This window comes from Babylonia areolata, chromosome 2, assembly GCF_041734735.1.
Source record: "Babylonia areolata isolate BAREFJ2019XMU chromosome 2, ASM4173473v1, whole genome shotgun sequence".
Lineage (NCBI taxonomy): Eukaryota > Metazoa > Mollusca > Gastropoda > Neogastropoda > Buccinidae > Babylonia > Babylonia areolata.
In genome coordinates, this window is record NC_134877.1 from 8,697,585 (window position 1) to 8,716,819 (window position 19,235).

General features: G+C 41.7%; 1 protein-coding gene across 3 annotated transcripts in view; it reads left to right on the top strand.

Moving 5' to 3' along the window:
- Positions 1-19,235, top strand: part of LOC143297268 (transmembrane emp24 domain-containing protein 4-like) — a 65,680-nt gene that overhangs the window by 7,336 nt on the left and 39,109 nt on the right. For all 3 annotated transcript variants that reach the window (XM_076609529.1, XM_076609520.1, XM_076609539.1), the window contains 2 exons: positions 4,360-4,475; positions 17,403-17,507. In XM_076609529.1, coding sequence (XP_076465644.1) covers positions 4,360-4,475; positions 17,403-17,507 — 221 coding nt within the window. The remainder of the gene's footprint in view (positions 1-4,359; positions 4,476-17,402; positions 17,508-19,235) is intronic.

Consider the following 19,235-nt stretch of genomic DNA (forward strand, 5'->3'; position numbering starts at 1 on the left):
CTGGTCCGAGGGGCTTCCCTCTGTCACGCACGTAAATCCCTCCGGACCCCTTCTTGGGACCTTTTTCTGGTCCTACAATACCTCCGCAAGGCCCCCTTCGAACCCCTTGCTATAGCTCCTTTCAAGCTACTCTCCATGAAGACACTCTTTCTCATCTCACTCGCCTCAGGCAGGCGGTGTAGTGAGGTTCATGCCCTCAGTGGCATCACACAAGATACAGCCTTTGAGCCAGACGGATCTATCTCACTTAGATTCCTCCCTGAATTTCTTGCCAAAAATCAAACTCCCAGTACACCCTTTCCCATTCTTTTCATCAAACCGCTCTCTTCTATACTGGCCCATGACGATGAGGACAGATTCCTCTGCCCGGTCAGGGCCCTGCGCATATACCTTAAAAGGTCATGTCCCTTCCGATCGTCCAGACGACGCCTCTTCATCAGCTGGAATCTGGACCATCCGCGTGACATTAGCAAAACTTCTCTGTCTCAATGGATAGTCAATGCGATTAAAGGCGCATAAGCAGGTGCAGGGTTGAGACTTGATGCCTCCTCAGCCAGAGCACATGAAGTTAGAGCATGGTCCTCTTCTCTTGCCTTAGCGCACTCAACACGGCTGCAAGACATCATGGACGCTGCCTACTGGAAAAACCCTGCCACCTTCATCGACTTCTACCTGAGAGACGTCACATGCCTGCGGGATGATGGCTCAAGAGGCATCGCTTCTGTGGTAGTTGCACAATAGGCCATCGCAGCAGACAGACAGTAGAACAGGTGAGCCCTCCACCTTGTCGCGCTATTCTGCACTAGTGGGTCACAGTTAAGTATGTGTAATTAAAAGGAAATTTTCTATCTAAAATTACGTTTAAATAACATACTTACTGTGACCCAAATTTAAGACCCTCCCATCCTCCCCGCTTCCTGTTCTCCCTGCTCGCTGTGCTGGTGATGATATATTGCCGTCAAAAGAGGGTGCTAGCCAGCGGGACAAAGGGGAGGTTACCTACTTTCAGGAGGTTATTGGCCGTAGTTACATTAGTTTTCTCTGCATAGGTGGATAGTAGTTTGCACAGGACAGGAATGTCAGACCCCTGCCGGAGTCTGCACTAGTGGGTCACGGTAAGTATGTTATTTAAACGTAATTTTAGATAGAAAGTTTCCTTTTGTGTGTGTGCTTGTGTGATCAAAATCAACACTACAACAGTCTGGTGCAATATTCCAATAGCATGTTATATTTAATGAGTTCAAGACCGGCTTCCTTTTGGATTGTCCACATGTGCCCAAACACATCATTTGCAATTCCTCAGGGACCCCTGCTATTTCAACCATTGAAGAAACATTGAAAAGAAGGAGCAGACAAACTTTTCCTGGTGCAGCTAATAGGAGAAAGCCTTCAAAAGCAGAAAAGCTACATTTGATGATCATGATATGATCTAACATCTATACAATGCACATGTTGAGCTGGTTGCTTCGACTGGATCATTGACAGTTAGGTCCATCTACCCTATACACAGCACTGAAACAATACAGGCATGATGTAGGCTGTTTTGGACAAGTATGAATTGGGACCAAAAAACTGATTCCATTTAAACAAAACAGCACTGAAACAGCACAGTGGTATCCACCTTTCTCTGCTGTGTTTTAATATGATGCTGAGCCACTCAAAGCTTATTGCAAATCAACAACAGTCGTTGCTGATTCTTTTGTTGATGAAACATTGGAAACACACACACATACACTTGCAGAAAAATAATTCACCTAATTTGTTAAAGAGCGATATGTCTGTTCATGTATAAACTCAGAAATTATCTAAAACATTTTACAGATGATTCTGTTCTTGGTGATGGAGAAGCAGGAGCAGCTTTTGTAATTCTGGAATTAAAACAAAAAACAAAAAAGCATCACTTGGATAAAAACATTCTTCCATCTTTATTGCTGAACTTGCTGCCATAATGTTAATATATAAGTAAGTAAATAGATACAAAAAGAAATACATGAAGTGAAAGAATGAAGTAACAAATATGTAAACAAACGAATAAATAGAGTATCAAATAAATACTACTAATAATAATGATAATGTACATTTGTTAGCACCCGTTCTCACTAAGAGCTATGGGCACTTTTCATGAAAGAAAATATTACAAATTACATAAATCATTCATGACCACTCTGTCTCAAAACCCCTCCCTCCCCCACTCTCTATCCCACTCTTCATGCATTCAAAGTGAGCTGACATGGATGGTGTTGGAGAAAAAGGAAGCTGAGAGTGAGAGTGCTTTTAGATACGTCTTAAGAAGATGAGGTTTTTTTAGTGATGAACAAAAAGCAGAGATAGAATCGGATGCACGGATATGATGAGGAAGGTTGTTCCGGATATGAGGAGCAGCAAAGAAGAAAGAACGTTCACCATAGGTTCTTGTTTTGACATGAGGAAGTTAATCCATAAATGCATAAATAGATAAGTAAAATAGATAAGTTTTTTTGTTTTTTTTTCTTTTTTTTTTTTTTTTTGCTGCCCCATCATTTGCATCACTTCAGTGGCATTACTCCCACGCCGCTCAATCTGAGTCCCCCATACGTGGTCACACCCGGATTCATCTGTCTCATTACCAGCACCGGCAGTCCACAAGGTACCATCAATGTTAGGTCTGTCATCAGGAGGCCACACACCAGAGGAGACCCAGCACTGCTGCTGAGTGACGTGAGTCACTTTGGTGGTGTTCGGTAGTGCCTGTTCTGATTTTAAGGTACCTAGGACACCACCTAGTAAGCCCCCTACTGACAACAGTAATGGCTTATTCACAGATTCAGACTTAGCATCTCCCCCCAGAGTGGAGACCACTACCACTTCCCTCCAGCGACAGTCCCCCATGAATCTGCCAACACTGAAGACCATGACAAGACTCACCCAAGCGCTGAGGTGGAGGGGTATCGAAACTGAGGTCACCTTGAGAGCACAGAATGAAAGGCCATATAATTTGGGACTTTTCTTTATATTGATGATGATGGAAGAGTAGGAAGACGATGGTGATTTTGAAGATGCTGCTATGGAGGTCAATTTAGGTTGAGGACTATGCGACAAAGGCTGTACTCTATACTTCCTGTCATAATGATATCCCGGCATCAACCAGGCTGAAGAAATACAGACACTTGCAGTGTTGGTCAGGAAATTGGGGCAACACACCCAAAGACGCATCTGTGAAGTGGATGATATTCAACTGTGTGGTCTCCCCCTGTCTTCCCATTTCAGCCTATAGCACACTTAACTCTGAGTAGGAGCCAGCAGCAGGCCGAAAAACCCACCTTCACTGGGATTTGAAGCCACGTCCTCCTAGCCATCAGTCTGCGACACTAATCACTTCACCACAGTGGTTTGTACAGTCATAATTTGTATTCATAAAGGGCAACACGGAAAAGGTCAGGTGGGTCTATTACTGGCTGGGAATAAATGCCTATTTGTAAAACAACCAAAATAATATATAAATGATAAAAGAAATGATTAAAAATTAAATGAAAGAATAAATAATAAATAAATAATGAAGGAATAAACAAGAAAGGAAAATATAAGATCTTCCAAATAATGATAATATAATTCTGCTCATTGTAGATTCAAGGTCAGTGCTACATGCTCATAGATCTCGAAATAAAAAAATCTTGGGACAAGGCCTCTCCATTTCATTGACAAAATCCAGACGAAACAGCTCCATGGAACAAAATGTTTAGTTTCGATGCCAGAGCTAGAATCGGTGCTATGCCGGTGCTGTTTCATGTTCATGGATTCAGTAAGTCAGTTCACTGTTTGCACAATTTGTGTTGTGTCAGTGCTGTTTACGTGTGATATATATTGAATTCCAGCTTTAGGTTCGGTGAAAGTTGGAGAATTGCCCGCAGAATACCATTTGATTTATAAGTTTTGAGAAACATGATTCCAGGATATTGTCTTTGCAAGCATTACTCTTTTCTGCAAAGCAACCTTACCAGGTCATTGCGCACACTCACACACACACACACACACACACACATACACACACAATGATATAATTTACAGTTCAGTTTAGAATGGCAACAGCAATATTACATCCAGGTCTACACATACAAAAAATTCATAGTACTACTATCAAGAAGAAGTCACAGTGCTACAAAATACTATTAAGAGAGCAGATCCCTTGTGGGGATGCCAGAAGTTTGCCTTGCAGTGATTTGCAGTCAGAATCCAAGAGTGAGCGCTATGGGTTTTTGTATACAGTATACACAACATGTTTTGGGCTTCTTCTTTTTTTTTTTTGTCATTTAACCTTCTTGACTTTGCAGTTTCATCAACTTTCTTCTTTTTTTTTCTTTTTTCTTTTGTTTTTGTTTTTAGGAAACTACAAAGTGCAGGCTTATGATCATAATGTCAAAGATTACATGCCAGTGTCCCCTGGTATCGGAATGCATGTGGAAGTCAAAGACCCTTCTGAAAGAATAATTTTGTCAAGGGTAAGTTCATTTGTTACACTTGTAACTTTTGTTTGAATCTCACTCTCAGTCATACATATTGTTGTGTTGAGTGGTTGACTGTTGGCTTGTTATGGTCACTTTGTAAACTTTCTGTTTGGTGTCATATACTGTATCATGTCAAACTTACACAAACTAGGCCTGTTGGTTTGCTCAGTTTGGCCAAATTCCACAGCAACACAGTGAAAAGATGCCTGTCCTGGTCCACCCTGCTCTAGCAATCAAACGCCATTAATGGCTGCAAGTGATGACTCATTCCTTTTGGCCAAGTTTTCTGATTAGTTTCATATACTTCTTTTTTTATTAAAAAAAGGTTTTTTTTAAGCATGTTCATTTGGCTTGTTTTGTTGCTTGCAGCTTTTCTTTATAACCTTTGTATTATCTCTGCTGTCAATATGATTCTGCCCCTCTTAAATCTCTGCTTTCTTTATTTCTTATTCTTGACCCTCAAATTTGGTTTTGAACTAGTGAAGGGGACCATTGGAAAATGGTTTTGGGCACCACCTTTCAAGTTGGCCCTACTGGAGGGAGGAAATCCTGGGGAGTTGCAACTCAGTTGTGAATAGTAAAACTAGTATAGACATAGGGCTGGACAATTCATTACAAGGGGATTTCGTGTCCATCCTCTGTCTCAAACAGCGCACTGAGAAGGTTCTCAGTGAAGGTGCTGCAACCTCCCTTCCTCCCTCCCATGACGAGCCCCCTCCCCCACCTCTCTTAATGTAGGGAGGGGGAGTCGTAACCTTCGGGGAGCTGCTCTCCTTCGCCCACCCTGGGCCAAGTCACCCCAGTATCCCCAGGGTGACACATGCTGCCTCAATGGGTGAGATCGACCATTGATTGGTCAGGTTGACCTCAGTTACTAGCGCCTCTGTGGGGACCTGCTTCTGGGACCCCCTATGCAACCTCCGCGGTCACAAGTACTTCCCTTTTGGGACAGACCACCTTTGAGTCCACTCACCCAGTCAGGGAAGCATCTAGTCTCCTGCCCACACTCCCTGCCATCGGTCCTGCCTGGAGCTGAATGGGGATCTGTGCCCTCTCAGCATGCATGGTCCCTATTTCCTTCCATGAAGTGCTCAGTGACCAGGTTTGGCAACCGCCCATTCAAGCATGGCTGGACCTGCGGTCCAAGCACTCCATGCCCATATCTATTGGATCATCCCAGCTCTTCCTCCTGCTAGGTAGACTCCAAATTCAGGAGGCCTCCCCTGGGTTGCCCATGTGGGAAGGGATGGACTTGGACCATTGGAAAAAACGCAAAAAACCCATCCCGTTTCATTACAATATTTTCCTTGCAGTCGGCTGGGCCATAAACCATGTTAATTAGACTGATTCATTGCACTACTACATATATAACACAATTATGTATTATAATACAATGCCTAATTATGTCACACTTGTACAGAAATCCATCCAGTTACCAAGTTGCTGGTATTTGAGCATTCAGCAGGTTGTGCTGAGGCTGAATTTCCGTTGCTAGATTTGGCAGGAACCGGGCATGGTACTGGACCATTTCCAGATACGACCTGAGTTCGCTGACTGTGGTGGGAGCTAGATCTTCAGTGATGGCATTCACTTTGGTAGTGGATGGAAGCCGTCTTTGTTATAAGATGCCCTAAGTATTCTCCTTTGTCTTTTTGGAACTCTGCATTTTTCTTTCTGCAGCCACAGACCATGGTCATCCAGTCACTGCAACACTTGGTCAAGGGAGTCAAAAGCTTCTCTTCTGTTGTTCCAGTCACCTTCACATCATTCTTGAACACCACTATGCCAGGAATACCTTGTAGAATCTGTTCCATAATGCTTTGAAACAGGGCAAGAGCGAAGAGTCTGTGTTATCTGTATAGACCCATGTGAGGAGTACTTCTTCTTCTTCTTCCTCGTTCGCCTCCCATTAGATAAGCAGCCCGGTGTCCTTGATGAAGGCTGCCATCTGTTGCAGCTCCTCCAGGGTGCCGTACAGTTTGGCTCCCACTGCTGTCGGTGCTGGCCAGTACTTCCTCCTGGATACTGCATGCGTCCTACAGTCTTGAAGGATGTGGTCGGTTGTCATTGGTCCCTCACCACAAGGGCACTCTCCACTCTGTCCAATGCTAAATTTTGTGTGCATGTGGTGGAGCAGGCGGTTGTATCCTGTCCTCAGGCGGAAGATCTTGACCTGTTCCCGTCGTTCCAGCAAATGGTATCTGTCTTCTGGGTTATATTTGGGGTGCTGGAGGCGCCACTTTATTCCTTGCTGTGCCTTGATGATTGTCGTATTGTTGTATTTCATCGTATGACACCAGTTTGTTGGCCTGCTCCTTCTGTGCACCGTCTTTTGCCAGAATGTCTGCTTTTTCGTTGCCTCTGATGCCACAGTGTGCTGGTACCCATTGTATCACCACTTTCTCTACTCTGGCACTCAGGGCAACAAGGGCTGAAGTGAGATCCTGCCCTGTTGTTCTTGTGGAGTTCTGTGAGACTATTGTGGCTGCCTCACAGAGGGCTTCTCGCTCAGCTTGGACGTTGGTGGAGTATTTTCCTGTTGGGATTGCAATTTCTTCATCTCCGTCTTTGTATCGGAGGAAGATTCCAGCCCCACCATCCCTCGTTGCTTCTGTGGCAGAGCCATCTGTAAAGACATGGGTCCAGTCTTCCTGGGGGTACTGGTTGCAGATGTACTCCATGGCCAGGGCCTTCCTTTGGGTGTCTGACTGTGTTCCTCTCTTCTCCACTCTGGGAATGCTGGTGACGACTGTTGGGAACACCTGCCTCTTCCAAGATGGGTGGGTGACATTTGCCGGGATAGGCTTTGCTTCGTGTTCTATCAAGACTGGGGTTTGTCTTTCAAGGCGTCTTGACTGGTGGATGAAGCTGCCTCATTTCAGCCGGCTCTTGGTGGGTCTGGTCATTCTGTTGTTCATGGGATGGTTTTCAAGGCATTTGAATTTTGCTGCCTGGATGAGGATCTTTGTGTCCCTTCTGTCCTCCAGTGACTGTAGCCCTCCTCCATCTTCAGGATTGGAGTGGATCCCATGGCACCAGTTATGACATGCTGAGCTTGGTTCTGTATCTTGTTGAGATGGTCGAGGTTAGACTTTGCAGCTGATGCCCATGCTGATGTCCCGTACTCATCTACAGGTCGGACTCTCCCCGTATAGAGTCTCTTTAGGATACGTTCATCAGCCCCCCCCCCAGTCCGTCCCTGCAAATTTCTTCATGATCGCTAGTCTCAGCTTGGCTCTGCTACAGCATTTGGTGATCTGCTGTTTCCAAGTGAGCCTGCGGTCAAAGGTCACTCCCGGGGAGGTAGGTTTGGTTTCCACTGCAAGCCTTTGGTTGTTCAGTGTCAGTTTCGCCTCTTGCTTCTTGCTGGATAGGCTGAAGACTGTGTAGGTTGTTTTGCTTGAGCTGACAGAAACAAGCCATTCCTTGGTCCAGTTGCTGATCTTGTTGAGCGCAGTCTGGAGGCGTACCTGTGCTGCAGTGGTGTACTCTTCAGAGCACCAGAGTACCAGGTCATCTGCGTAGATCGCTCCTCTGACCCCTCTTGGCAGTTCTCTGATGTCATCTATGAAGATGAGGAACAGTGTTGGTGAAAGGACTCCTTGTGGTACTCCCTGTCTCAGCACCTTCTTCTTGCTCTTCTGGCCCTGAATCTTGACTTGGGCTTGGCAGTTGTGTAGGTACTGGTTGATCAGGTGTACATCCTCCCAGACACACCACATCGCCGTAGTTTGAGCCCAAGTCCGTCCTTCCATACTGTCAAACGCCTTCTCCATGTCAATCCAGACAGCAAGCGTGTTCTTCTTTTCTTGGAATGCGTCCTCAATGCTTTGGGCGATGAATGTGATCTGGTCTTCTGTTGATCTGTGTTGGTGAAAGCCTGCCTGTTCAGGGCTCAGCAGCTGATACTCCTCAAGGTGCCAGACAAGCCTAGTGTTGACAAGTCTCTCCATCAACTTTCCTAAGCAGCTTGTAAGCCTGATGGGTCTGTAGCTGTCAGCCTTCGACTTGTCCTTTCCCTTTTTGTGAATGGGGATCATGTCTGCTTCCCTCCAACACTGTGGGACTGATCCTATCTTCCAGGTGGAGTTGAAGATTGTTAAAAGGACTGCCTTGCTCTTCATCCCAAGATGCAGAATCATTTCATGTGTGATTCCGTCTGGTCCAGGTGACTTCTTCAGGTTGAGGCTCTGCAACGCTTCCTCCAGCTCTTTCTCTGTGAAAGCTGAGGTCATGACTTCCTCTTGGGGCTCTTTCTCATGAAGTTTTCCTTAGGCCCTGTGCACTGCAGCTCTGTGTTCAGGGGGGACTTCCAGATTGCTGATGTTTTCATAGATGTCTATGAAGTGGTCTGCTGCTTTCTTTCCAGAGAGGTAATTTCCATTCTCTTGTACTGTTATTGTGGTGTGACTTGTTTCGTTGCTGAGGGTTCTAGCCAGTTTCCACAGCTTGCTGCCATCCTTGTTGAGATTTAGTCTTTCAGTTTTCTCTTGCCAGCTTTTTCTTGCAGCTTGTGCGCAGGACAGCTTGTATCTGGCAGTTACTTCCTTCAGCACTATGTTGTTCTCCAGTGATGGCTGCTTTTCTACTCGGTCCCTGGCTTCCAAAACAGTATCTTCCAGATTCTGGAGTTCCTCCAGTAGGGCTTGTAGTATTTGCGTGCTCCTCTTGGGATGGATTCTATAGCAGCTTTCAAGACAGCCTTTGTGAAGTCTTGAACCATCTTGTTTGAGTCCTTCTGCCTGATGTTGATTGGCTTTGTGTATGTATCTGTGAGGGTCTCAGAGAGAGTCCGGTCCGCCTTTCTGTAATTCCAGCGGGGAAAACACTTTGCTTGAGGAGTCTGCAAGTTGAGGTTGATGGAGAGTTTTACAGGCTTGTGGTCGTCACTTCCTCCAAGTTGGTTGAGGACTGTTCTTGTGGTCCTGACGAACAGGTTGTTGGTGACGAACGCTAGACCTGGTGTTGATGTGGTCATCCAGCGTCTTGAGTAGGTGGGTTCATCATCTTCTTGGTTGATGAGATGAAGATGTGTGTCAATCTCCCAGTCCTCAACTTCTTCGCCTCTCCTGTCCGTCTCCTCATAGCCCCATCTCTGACTGTTGAAATCTCCCACCACCACGCAGTTGTTGTCTGGGATGTTCATGTATGTGAGGGAAAGATCACGATCTTGAGGGCACTAGACATTGTAGATCCTGATGTTGTGTTCTTTAAAGACTATATCAACCCCCTGCCTGTTGATTGGTGTTGATCTTGAGTTCTTGTGCGGCGATGGAATTCCGCACCAAGACAAGCACCCCTCCTTTGTTTCTTTCCTCACAGTCCAACCTGATGGTCTCGTAACCCCTCACTTGAAAGCGATGGTTTATGGTCAGATGTGTCTCTTGGACACATGCAATGTCAATATTTTCTTAGTGCATCCTTTCTGCCAGGCCAAGTTTCTTCTTATGCACCCCTTCTGCATTCCACTGGAGAATGTTGAGTGTTCTGGGTGGTACTGTTTGCTTGGCCCCAGCAGGAGGATGAGGTCTCCTTCTTCATCACATGGGCATGCGGAATTTCCTTGTCCGACCACCGGTTGCTTGGGGTGGGCCCCTTTGAGGCATAGGGCCCAGCTCCCGGCCTCCCCGGCCGGTCTCTGAAGATCGAGCGCCACATCGAGATTCTGTGGACTGCATCATCATGGAAACGTGGATGCGTGGTATCGTGGTTTTAATTGCGCCAGTGGCCCAATACCGCCGTCTTCAGCTGGAGTTTTCTTTGGGGGTGCCTCACCCTTAGCTCATGGCCTGTACGTCCTGCCCTTTGAGCACAGAGGGTATTGTTTCTCCGAGGGTCCCACCCCGGGGCTAGAGGTTATAACGCGCCTCTTGACAGCATGATGAACCCGTCATAGGACACGTGGTATTTCAGTAAGGACAACAGTGCCACCTGTTGACCCACCCCGTCCTGGTAGGAACATCGCCAGTTGGTCCGGGACTGCTAACCCCCATATCTGAGGACCGTTCCCCTATCCACCACCCGGGGACCTGCCGGGTTGGGGATGATTGCCCCACTACTGAATTGGAAGCAGCCTGGTCCCGGGTGTGAGTAGTGATTGTCAACAGTTCTTGTGAATCCTGATCCATCTGGTGATATGCATGTGTGAGCTTTTGCTTCGAAAAGACTTTGCCACCAGCCAGTGTAGCAAACAGATCAGATGGCTTAGAACATCCAGAACTGGGTTCACCGTTCATGTTGTTTTATAATCGCTGCAGACACACATTCTCCCCCATTTCTTTGGAATAAGATGATTTGTTAACCCCACTAACTGTGAGTCACCCTCTCTGGACTCCACAGCCTTTTCAAGTCTTTGCAGTTTTTCTTCTACTTTGGGTGAACAGCAAATGGTACTGGTCAGGCTTTCAAAAACCCTCGGCACTGTATTTCAGGTGCAGTTTTGCCCTAAAATTCCCATGAAAAACTCCTGAAAGAACTGCTGTGTGGCTTGCAAGAATATGTTTGATGTTTTTGGTTTTACAAGAAATACACTATATATACAGATTTGAGTCAAGCCCAGTTTCACCCAGCCAGTCTAGCCTGTGAAATCCTCTGCCACCAGCAGCTCCAATTCTTTGACCAGACCCCTTTACAGGTGACTGACACTGTGGATTTCCCAAGTAAAGGAAGAGTTTCACCTGAATAGGTGGAGAGCTGCAATTTGAAGGTGTCAGCTCATTTCTCAAACTGCTGGTGAAAGTATCATTACTCATGATAGTTCTAGCTGACCTGTATCAATCTGCATCTCCATGGGTTGCTTCTCTGCTTGAGTCATTATTAGCTCCTGGTAATAAAAAGGGGGACTAGCTGCTCAAATTTCAAAATGATGGTATACATAGATGTTTAGATATACAATTAGAGTATTTTTGATGAAAGCAAAATCAGTTGTAAGAGAAAAATTGTCTGCTTCATTTGTTTTACTGATACATGTGTAAGATCGCATGTGCTTGCAATGTAACCAGTGTTACAGTGTGACATCAAAGAATCAAGAATGACCTAAATTTTGATGAAATGGAAATAATTATTGAATTGACTATTGAGAAAGACAATGACAAGTATACATTAGCATATTTGACCCACTCATTGCTGTATTTGTGTGCTTAGGAACCCACTGATTCTTGTGACTCTGAAATACAGTTACTCTTCTTTCAGAACAATTTTTGCTAGTAGTTGTGGGATGAAGTTTGCATTCAGTGATTCACTAAGGACAAAAAAGCAGTGTGCTTTGTTGAATTGAGACCAGGAGTCTTTGGGAATCATCTCACACACACACACACACACACACACACACACACACACACACACACACCTTCCCCCTTCCCCGCTCACCCCCCCCCCCCTTCCCCCCACACACAGAGGAAAATAAAAGTAGATAAAGGATTGTAAGAGAAGAAATGATAGCAGTTACAAAAAGGCCCCAAAATTCTATGCAATTTTTTAAATATTTTTTTAAAATGTAATGTCCACTGTAGTTCATGTCAGGAGCATCAGGGTAGGACCGCTAATTTTTAAAAAGTAATCGAACAGGAACAAGTCTTTTCAGGCACACAGATATTGATGAGATGTATTTATAACCATGCAAGATTTCAAGGCTGTATCTTTGATAGTTTTTGAGATATAGCTTCTTGAATTTTTCTGAAATAGGGATAGGCTTCCAAGTCACAAGATTTGCCATGTTTCAAAGAGCAGAAAGTTGAAACTGCTTGCACTGCAGAGATAAGATTTGATAAATACTTTATTGATAATACTTGATTTCTGTTTGATTTTTTTTTTTTTTTTTTTTTTTTTCCTTTTTAGCTCCCTCGGTATTATTCATAATCTTGAGATATATACATTAAAAAATGGCCCATTTTATAGTTTTCACAACAAAAAAAAGGGTAAAAAATTTAAATTGGTAATATGATATTTCATATGTAAAGGGTTCAAAAAGAGGCATTTCCTGATGGAAAGTAAAAAAAAATAAAATAAAATAAAAATTGGTATCAGATGATTAAATATATATGTTATTGTAATTTAGCTGTTTTCATGTTTTTGTTTTTGGGAGAGGCAGGCCTTGAGGTGGGGGCAAGGAGTTAAACACACATACACAAACTTTGACAAAGCCATTCATGCATAATTCTCAGTCTGTTTTCATAATGATGGACAAATCTTTTGCAGTGATTTATATTGCATAATTGGTTGCATTTGTCTGAGGTTTTATTTTTATTTTTTATAGTGGTGCGGTGCATTCTGTTGCATGTATATCATCTGTCTTTACTACACAGTACACTGTATTCCTTGACACAAAATAGTACATGACTGAAGTTGAAATGAACCATATCTATTGCTCAAGCCAGGAATCTTGTAAAGTCCATCAGTGGCTGAGTTAATAACTTATCAACAATAATAATAAAAATAAATAAATTATTATTAAAAAATTTTTAAAAAGAGAGAGAGAAGAAGAAAACAGCAACAACTTAAAACAAAACAAACAAGAGGGGCAAGGCCTTCAAGACTCACTTGTGATACACTTAAAAAAAAAAAAAAAAATTTTAATCTAATCGTTGAAATGTGTTCTGTATTTGTTATTATAAAGCTTCACGTTTAAAAAAAAAAAGAAAAAAAGTCCTAACCAGATTCGAACCCCGCATGTTTGGGTGAGAAGAAACTGCCTTATCCATTACACTATCATGGCTCCTTAACTGACGTTCTAAAATTTAACATTTGAACATACTTTTTTAAAGGGCGATAAATCAGTTGCGGTATTCGCAGTGAGAACGCTGTTTAAATCATATTATTCTGGTGTATCTTGGGCATTGAAAAAATCTTTAAGGGCTATTAAAAATTCTATTTAATGGCTATCACCGCAATCACACTGCAACATTTAGCCGTTTTCACTAGATATAGATAGATGTACAAATTTAGTTACACCCGCCGGGAATGTAGTACGACTCGGTCGATTCAATTTCTCTTTTATGTTCATTCTAGTTTTATAGTTTTAAAGTTGATATGAAAATTGAGTATTTTGTTAAACTAATAACATGTAGAGCCAAGTACAAGTACTTCTAAACGTCGTATGAAGTGAAAAGGACTTCATTTTGAGAAAAGTCAAGACTGGAAATTTTTTCGTTTCATCGTGATCAATTCAAGGGTATTAACTCGCATGGTTTACAATTTTTAACTGTGAATTCCGACTGATTCTGTGGATATTTTTATTGCAGTTTGGGGCATAATCCAGTAAGTGATGAGGCATTCACAAATCTTTCTCTGAATAAATATTTAACGGTCTCCTTCTCCAACTTTCCATCACATGTTATCGTGTATTGTCCATTGAATATAGGATTGAACGGGCAGGTCAGCAACATGAAACAAAATGGCGTCGTTCACGTTCGCGAAGAATATGAGCACGCGCTTTGAATGTGTATAAATATGTGTACGCAATTGATTTTTGCCCATGACCTTCAGGGCTCAGCCAACAGATCTGTAAAGTCCACTCGTCGTATTGATTTTAGTATTTTCTGAAAAAGACCACTTGGGCGAATGAAGATAGTGAAAGTAAGAGTTACTGAGAGTAAAACACACAAGCTTTTTATGTATTGAGTATAATTTCAAAATGTAATGTTTAAGATGAGAAAGATCAGTTTAAAGCAAATTAAGTCCCCTAGCATTAATTACAGAGTAATTTCCCTTTTTTACTATCTGCATCAAAACGTTTGCAAAATAAATAAAACTTCCATGCTTAGCAAAAGAAGTTCCTGTTTGAACTAAAAATGATAATAATGACTGCTCTTGTTGTTGTGTCAGAATATCAGATCAAAGTGCCAAGTTTAGAGAATACAAAAAATATAAATATAACAGTAAATGCAGTTTGCATATAATTAGGCTTCATTTTTTTTTTTTTTTTTTTTTTTTTTTTGGTGCCCATCTCAGAGGTGCAATATTGTTTTAAACAAGCTGACTGGAAAGAACTGAATTTTTCCTATTTTTATGCCAAATTTGGTGTCAACTGACAAAGTATTTGCAGAGAAAATGTCAATGTTAAAGTTTACCACAGACACACAGACACACACACATATACACACACAGAAAACTGAACACCGGGTTAAAACATAGACTCACTTTGTTTACACAAGTGAGTCAAAAACAACAACAACAACAAAAACAGCACTGGGACCAGCCCAAATTTGCAGGTGTAGCCAACATTTGATTCAATGCAGGTGACATCTTGCAGATGGATCATGAAGGTCTGGCTTCCATCAGGGAAGACAAAGTGTTTCCTTACTTGCTGCAGGAACTGTACCCGCAATTCGCCATTCTGCGTTCCATGAATCAGAAAAATATAAATCAAGGCATACCATACAATTACACATGTATCATTTTTATATAAATTTCATTTTTCACAACTTGGTGTTAATTTTTCTAGAATACGGACATGTTTTATGACCAGTACAGCAAAAAGTTAGTTTTAAAGTTTAAAGCTAAAGGAAGAAAAAAGTTTTTTTTTTTATTGATATGTATGACACAGAGTTTGGTGTCATATGTAGTTCATGTGATGGTGAATTGTTTATTTTGCATACCAAATACAATTTGCACATTGAAATTGAAATACTTTCTTCTTCTTTTAAAGACTCACTTAAGTAATAAGTGTTTACTTGTAAATTGATGAAGCAAGGCAGAAATAACATTTAATTATTGTGTGCATATTTCCTTTTTTTTTTTATTTAGCACGAACTTGGAAGCACACAATGGTGTTGTTGGATTTGGTGTTGCGCAGTAACCTATAGTTTGTTTTTGTAATGAACAAAATGATTATCTTTTATTTATGGAAAAGGCACTTTGAAAAAGCAGCAAATAATAAGAAATAATGCATAAAATCAAATAATAAAGCTTCTAAATTTCCGAAAACAATAAATCATTTACCTCTGCTACACGTAATGCAAAGTGGTATTGGTCATAGCTGACCTGATCTGATTCACTTTCATTTACTTTTCTTAAAATATGGACAAGTCTACCAATATTTCAAATTTAGGAAATAAAGAATGATGATCAAGAAACATGTTTTTTACTAAGCTATAGTGCAGATGTTCGCCGTGAACAGATGAAACATGTGGATTTTATGAGAGAGTTGGTGTCGGAAATATAGTAGGTATTCCCTGAAGTAGACTTCCATTGAATGTTGTTGATTTCTGGCTTTTCAAAGTTGAAGCATCACCTGCGTTGCACTTGCAACGCAAAAACTGAAACACCATTATGAAATATTTTAGCTGTTTTTGACAAATTCATGCTCTAATGTCCATTATTCTGATGACTACATACATTAATCATGCATTCTTCAGGTGATAGAATATTTAAGCAGTGCAGATGATCGGAGTTGTTGATCAGATTTTTTTGAATGACACGTTGCGCAGGAAATGGCTTCAGTTTTGCGTCCAACAATCAAAATTAAAAAGCTAAATATGATGCTTAAAATCTAGATGCCCATGCATGTTTTTCTTTATACTGGCGTTTCTTTAATGTCATTGGAAACTTTTTAAATTTTAGTTTTCAAAAGCCTTGATTTTAAAGCACATATGAAGTGGGGGTACCCCCATCAGCAAAGAATGACTCACTTGCACTACAATAATTTACAGAGTGCTCTTTGCCTTTGTGGGATGGTGAAACATTTCCATGAAATTATTCCTTTCATCTTCTGTCTCACTCTTATCTTCCTCCTCTCTGGTGATGGAATGGTTTCTAGCAGTGAACTTGCTCTTGCACATTGTTTGCTTGCATGTGACCTTTCTTCCTGCTGTTACTTTTAGTAAACTTATATCTACAGGCCTTAGACCAACAGGTTTGTGGATAATGGTCCTTGTCACAGTCGTGACAGTGGTAACAGTGGCCAATCAGGTGCCTGTGGTGCTGCTCATTGCTGCTACGTCACCCCTGTCCTACTGCTCTATAAATGCTACTTGATTTACACTGGCACTAGGCTCACTATCTCTGCTGGGGAGATTTCTAGATAAAGCTTCCCTGCTGAAAGCTAATTTGACTGCTTTCTTGAAAGTCAGTGTTTTCTCACCCCAAAGTTTTCTCTAGTGTAGGTTTGTGTCTCAAACTGATAACAAACATGTCTCTGAGTACTCCATTAAAAAAAAAAAAAAAAGTCAAGCTTACACTTAACTGCCAGTTCTTGCAGTGCAGCCATAGAATTACCAACGTGTTCTCTGGATTTCTGTTTTCTTGAATAAGATTTCACTTGTCTGCTTATGATGGACTGATGTGTCTGAATATGGTCTTTTAGCAGTTTTATCTAGACTTTCCTGTCCTTGTCACTACTTGTCTTGTTTTCATGCCACCATTCACACAAAACATACACTGGCACTGTTCTGTACCTTTTAGTTGTTTTCCTGTTGTAGTTCATTTCTGGATTATGAATTTGGGATTGGAGTGTTCTAGGAGGAAAAAAGCTATCTGTTATAAAGTTCGGCATTAACTATTAGAAGTAGGGTTTTATCCTTAAAGGTTAGAATGCATCGGGTAGCTTTGGCGTGCAGTTGGTTGTGGAAAGTCTACAAAAACGCACAAAAAGGTTATTCTTACAATAGCATAATAGCTATGTTTATACTTGTCATTTCAAAAAAGTATGTACATTTTGAAGTGGGGTCAAATATGTCTGTATGTATGCTACTTTCATCATGCTAATCTTGCTTTTTGCTTTTGCAGTATAACTTAATGTTAACAAACACAATTGAGTGTGACATGTCTGTTCAATTTAATAGTGTGGAACCTATCTCAGATCTTATAAAGTTTCAAGTTATTAATGAAGTAAATAGCCATTCACAAATGTTATTTTACTTGCTGTGATGACAATATCAACTGAAACAACTCCTTGTCTTTATTGTCTGTTGTGCTGTGTGACAGACCTATGCTGCAGAGGGTCGATTTACATTCACTTCTCACACAGCGGGTGAACATTTCATCTGTCTCAATTCCAACTCCACAGCCTGGTTATATGCTGGACAACTGGTGAGATTTGTCATGTAATTATGTATTGTCTGTTTGTATGTGTCGCACATTGTGTGTCTATTTCATGTATGAATGTGTGTGTGTGTGAAAAATAGCTTACAACTTGATTGATAAAAACAACAACAACAAAAAGCCACATCAGCTACATACATCTAATATAGTTAGACACAAACAAGAACAGAGTGGTGTTGTCAGTTCAAACTTTGTTTTCTTATTTTAAGTGAGATATCAGAAGCAACACACATTATTCAGTCTGAAGTTTAAACTGTATGAACTGGTATGTTTTTGAATTTGACACAAGATTGATGGTGTTATGTTCCTTCAGTGAAACGAGGGGAGACTTGAAAACATTTGAGTTTGTGATGGAATCTTTATTCTGGTGCCAAGTGGGACAGGAGGGAAGAGTTATTTTCCTTGACTATTGTGTCACTTGGTATATGTCTTAGAACAGAAACATACCAGCATTAACCCTTCCCTGCCAGGGAAATAAGATTTAACAATTTTAAGTGAAACATATTTGTTAGAAATTATTCACAAAAAACAGTTACATATTTTCAAAACATTCTGTTCGCTTTGTAATTGGAGAGAAACCCATAAAAGTATGTTTTCTGAAAGGTAAATGAATAAAGAATACAAAACTCATGATGTTTTCCAATTTTGTAATATTTTCAATGATGTGCAGTTGTTTTGAAATCAGTCGTATGTTTTTTGTCACATTTTCAACCTGTTCATTACAAACATATGTATGTGTGTGTGTGATAAATGAAGTAATTATTACATATCTCACTTAAAATAAGAAAACAAAATTTTATTTTATTGATGATAAATAAATCTTATTTTCCTGGCAGCGAAAGGGTTAATGCTGGTATGTTTCAATTCAAACACATATACCTAATGACGACACAGGTGTGCATATATATGTATGTGTGTGTGTTTGGGGCGGGGGGGGGGGGGGGGTACGGGCATATGTGGTTGTGTGAGTGTGTTTGTGTGTGTGCTGTGGAAGCTGCGATACGTAGCCTAGGAATGCGTGTGTGGGGAAGAGGGGTGGTGTCACGTGACTGGTCGAGGTTGAGGACCCACCTACAACCCGACAGGCCCCGCGCAATCTAATAAAAGAAAATTTAAGAAAAATGGGTCTCCGGATCCTCGCACGCTCAATTAAATGCAGCCAACACCAAGAATTTATACACAATACCAAACTTTATTTACTTACTCACACAGATATACTGACAACCAAAACAGCAGTGAGGCCTAACTATTTCCCTTAATCCCCCCTCCACTCCCCAAACTTACTAACCCGCTAATACAAATCGCCACATCATAAGTGGGAATGAGAGAAAAATAAATGAGTAAATCACATTCGCTCGAACACGTACACTCACCCCTCTTGTGCACTGCTCTCACACATACACACGCATCCTCTACCATCCATGTACGGCTCGCATTAGTTCTGAACACAAAGGTCCTTGCCACAGACAACCCACGATGCCGGCGACCACTGAGAGTTCTAGTCCTTCTGTAGACAGGGGGTGTAAAGCGGCGATCGTCATGTACGTCGAGGACACCCCTGTGACAGACTCAGGGAATTCACAGGTGCAGGGAAGGCTGTGGGCGCCCAGGACAACGGCAGACCACTCTTCGGAGCTGTAAAGAGACTCGAGTCAAGAGTCAAGCACAAGAAAAACAACGCATGTGCTAAAGCAGACACATAGAGGGATTTCGCAC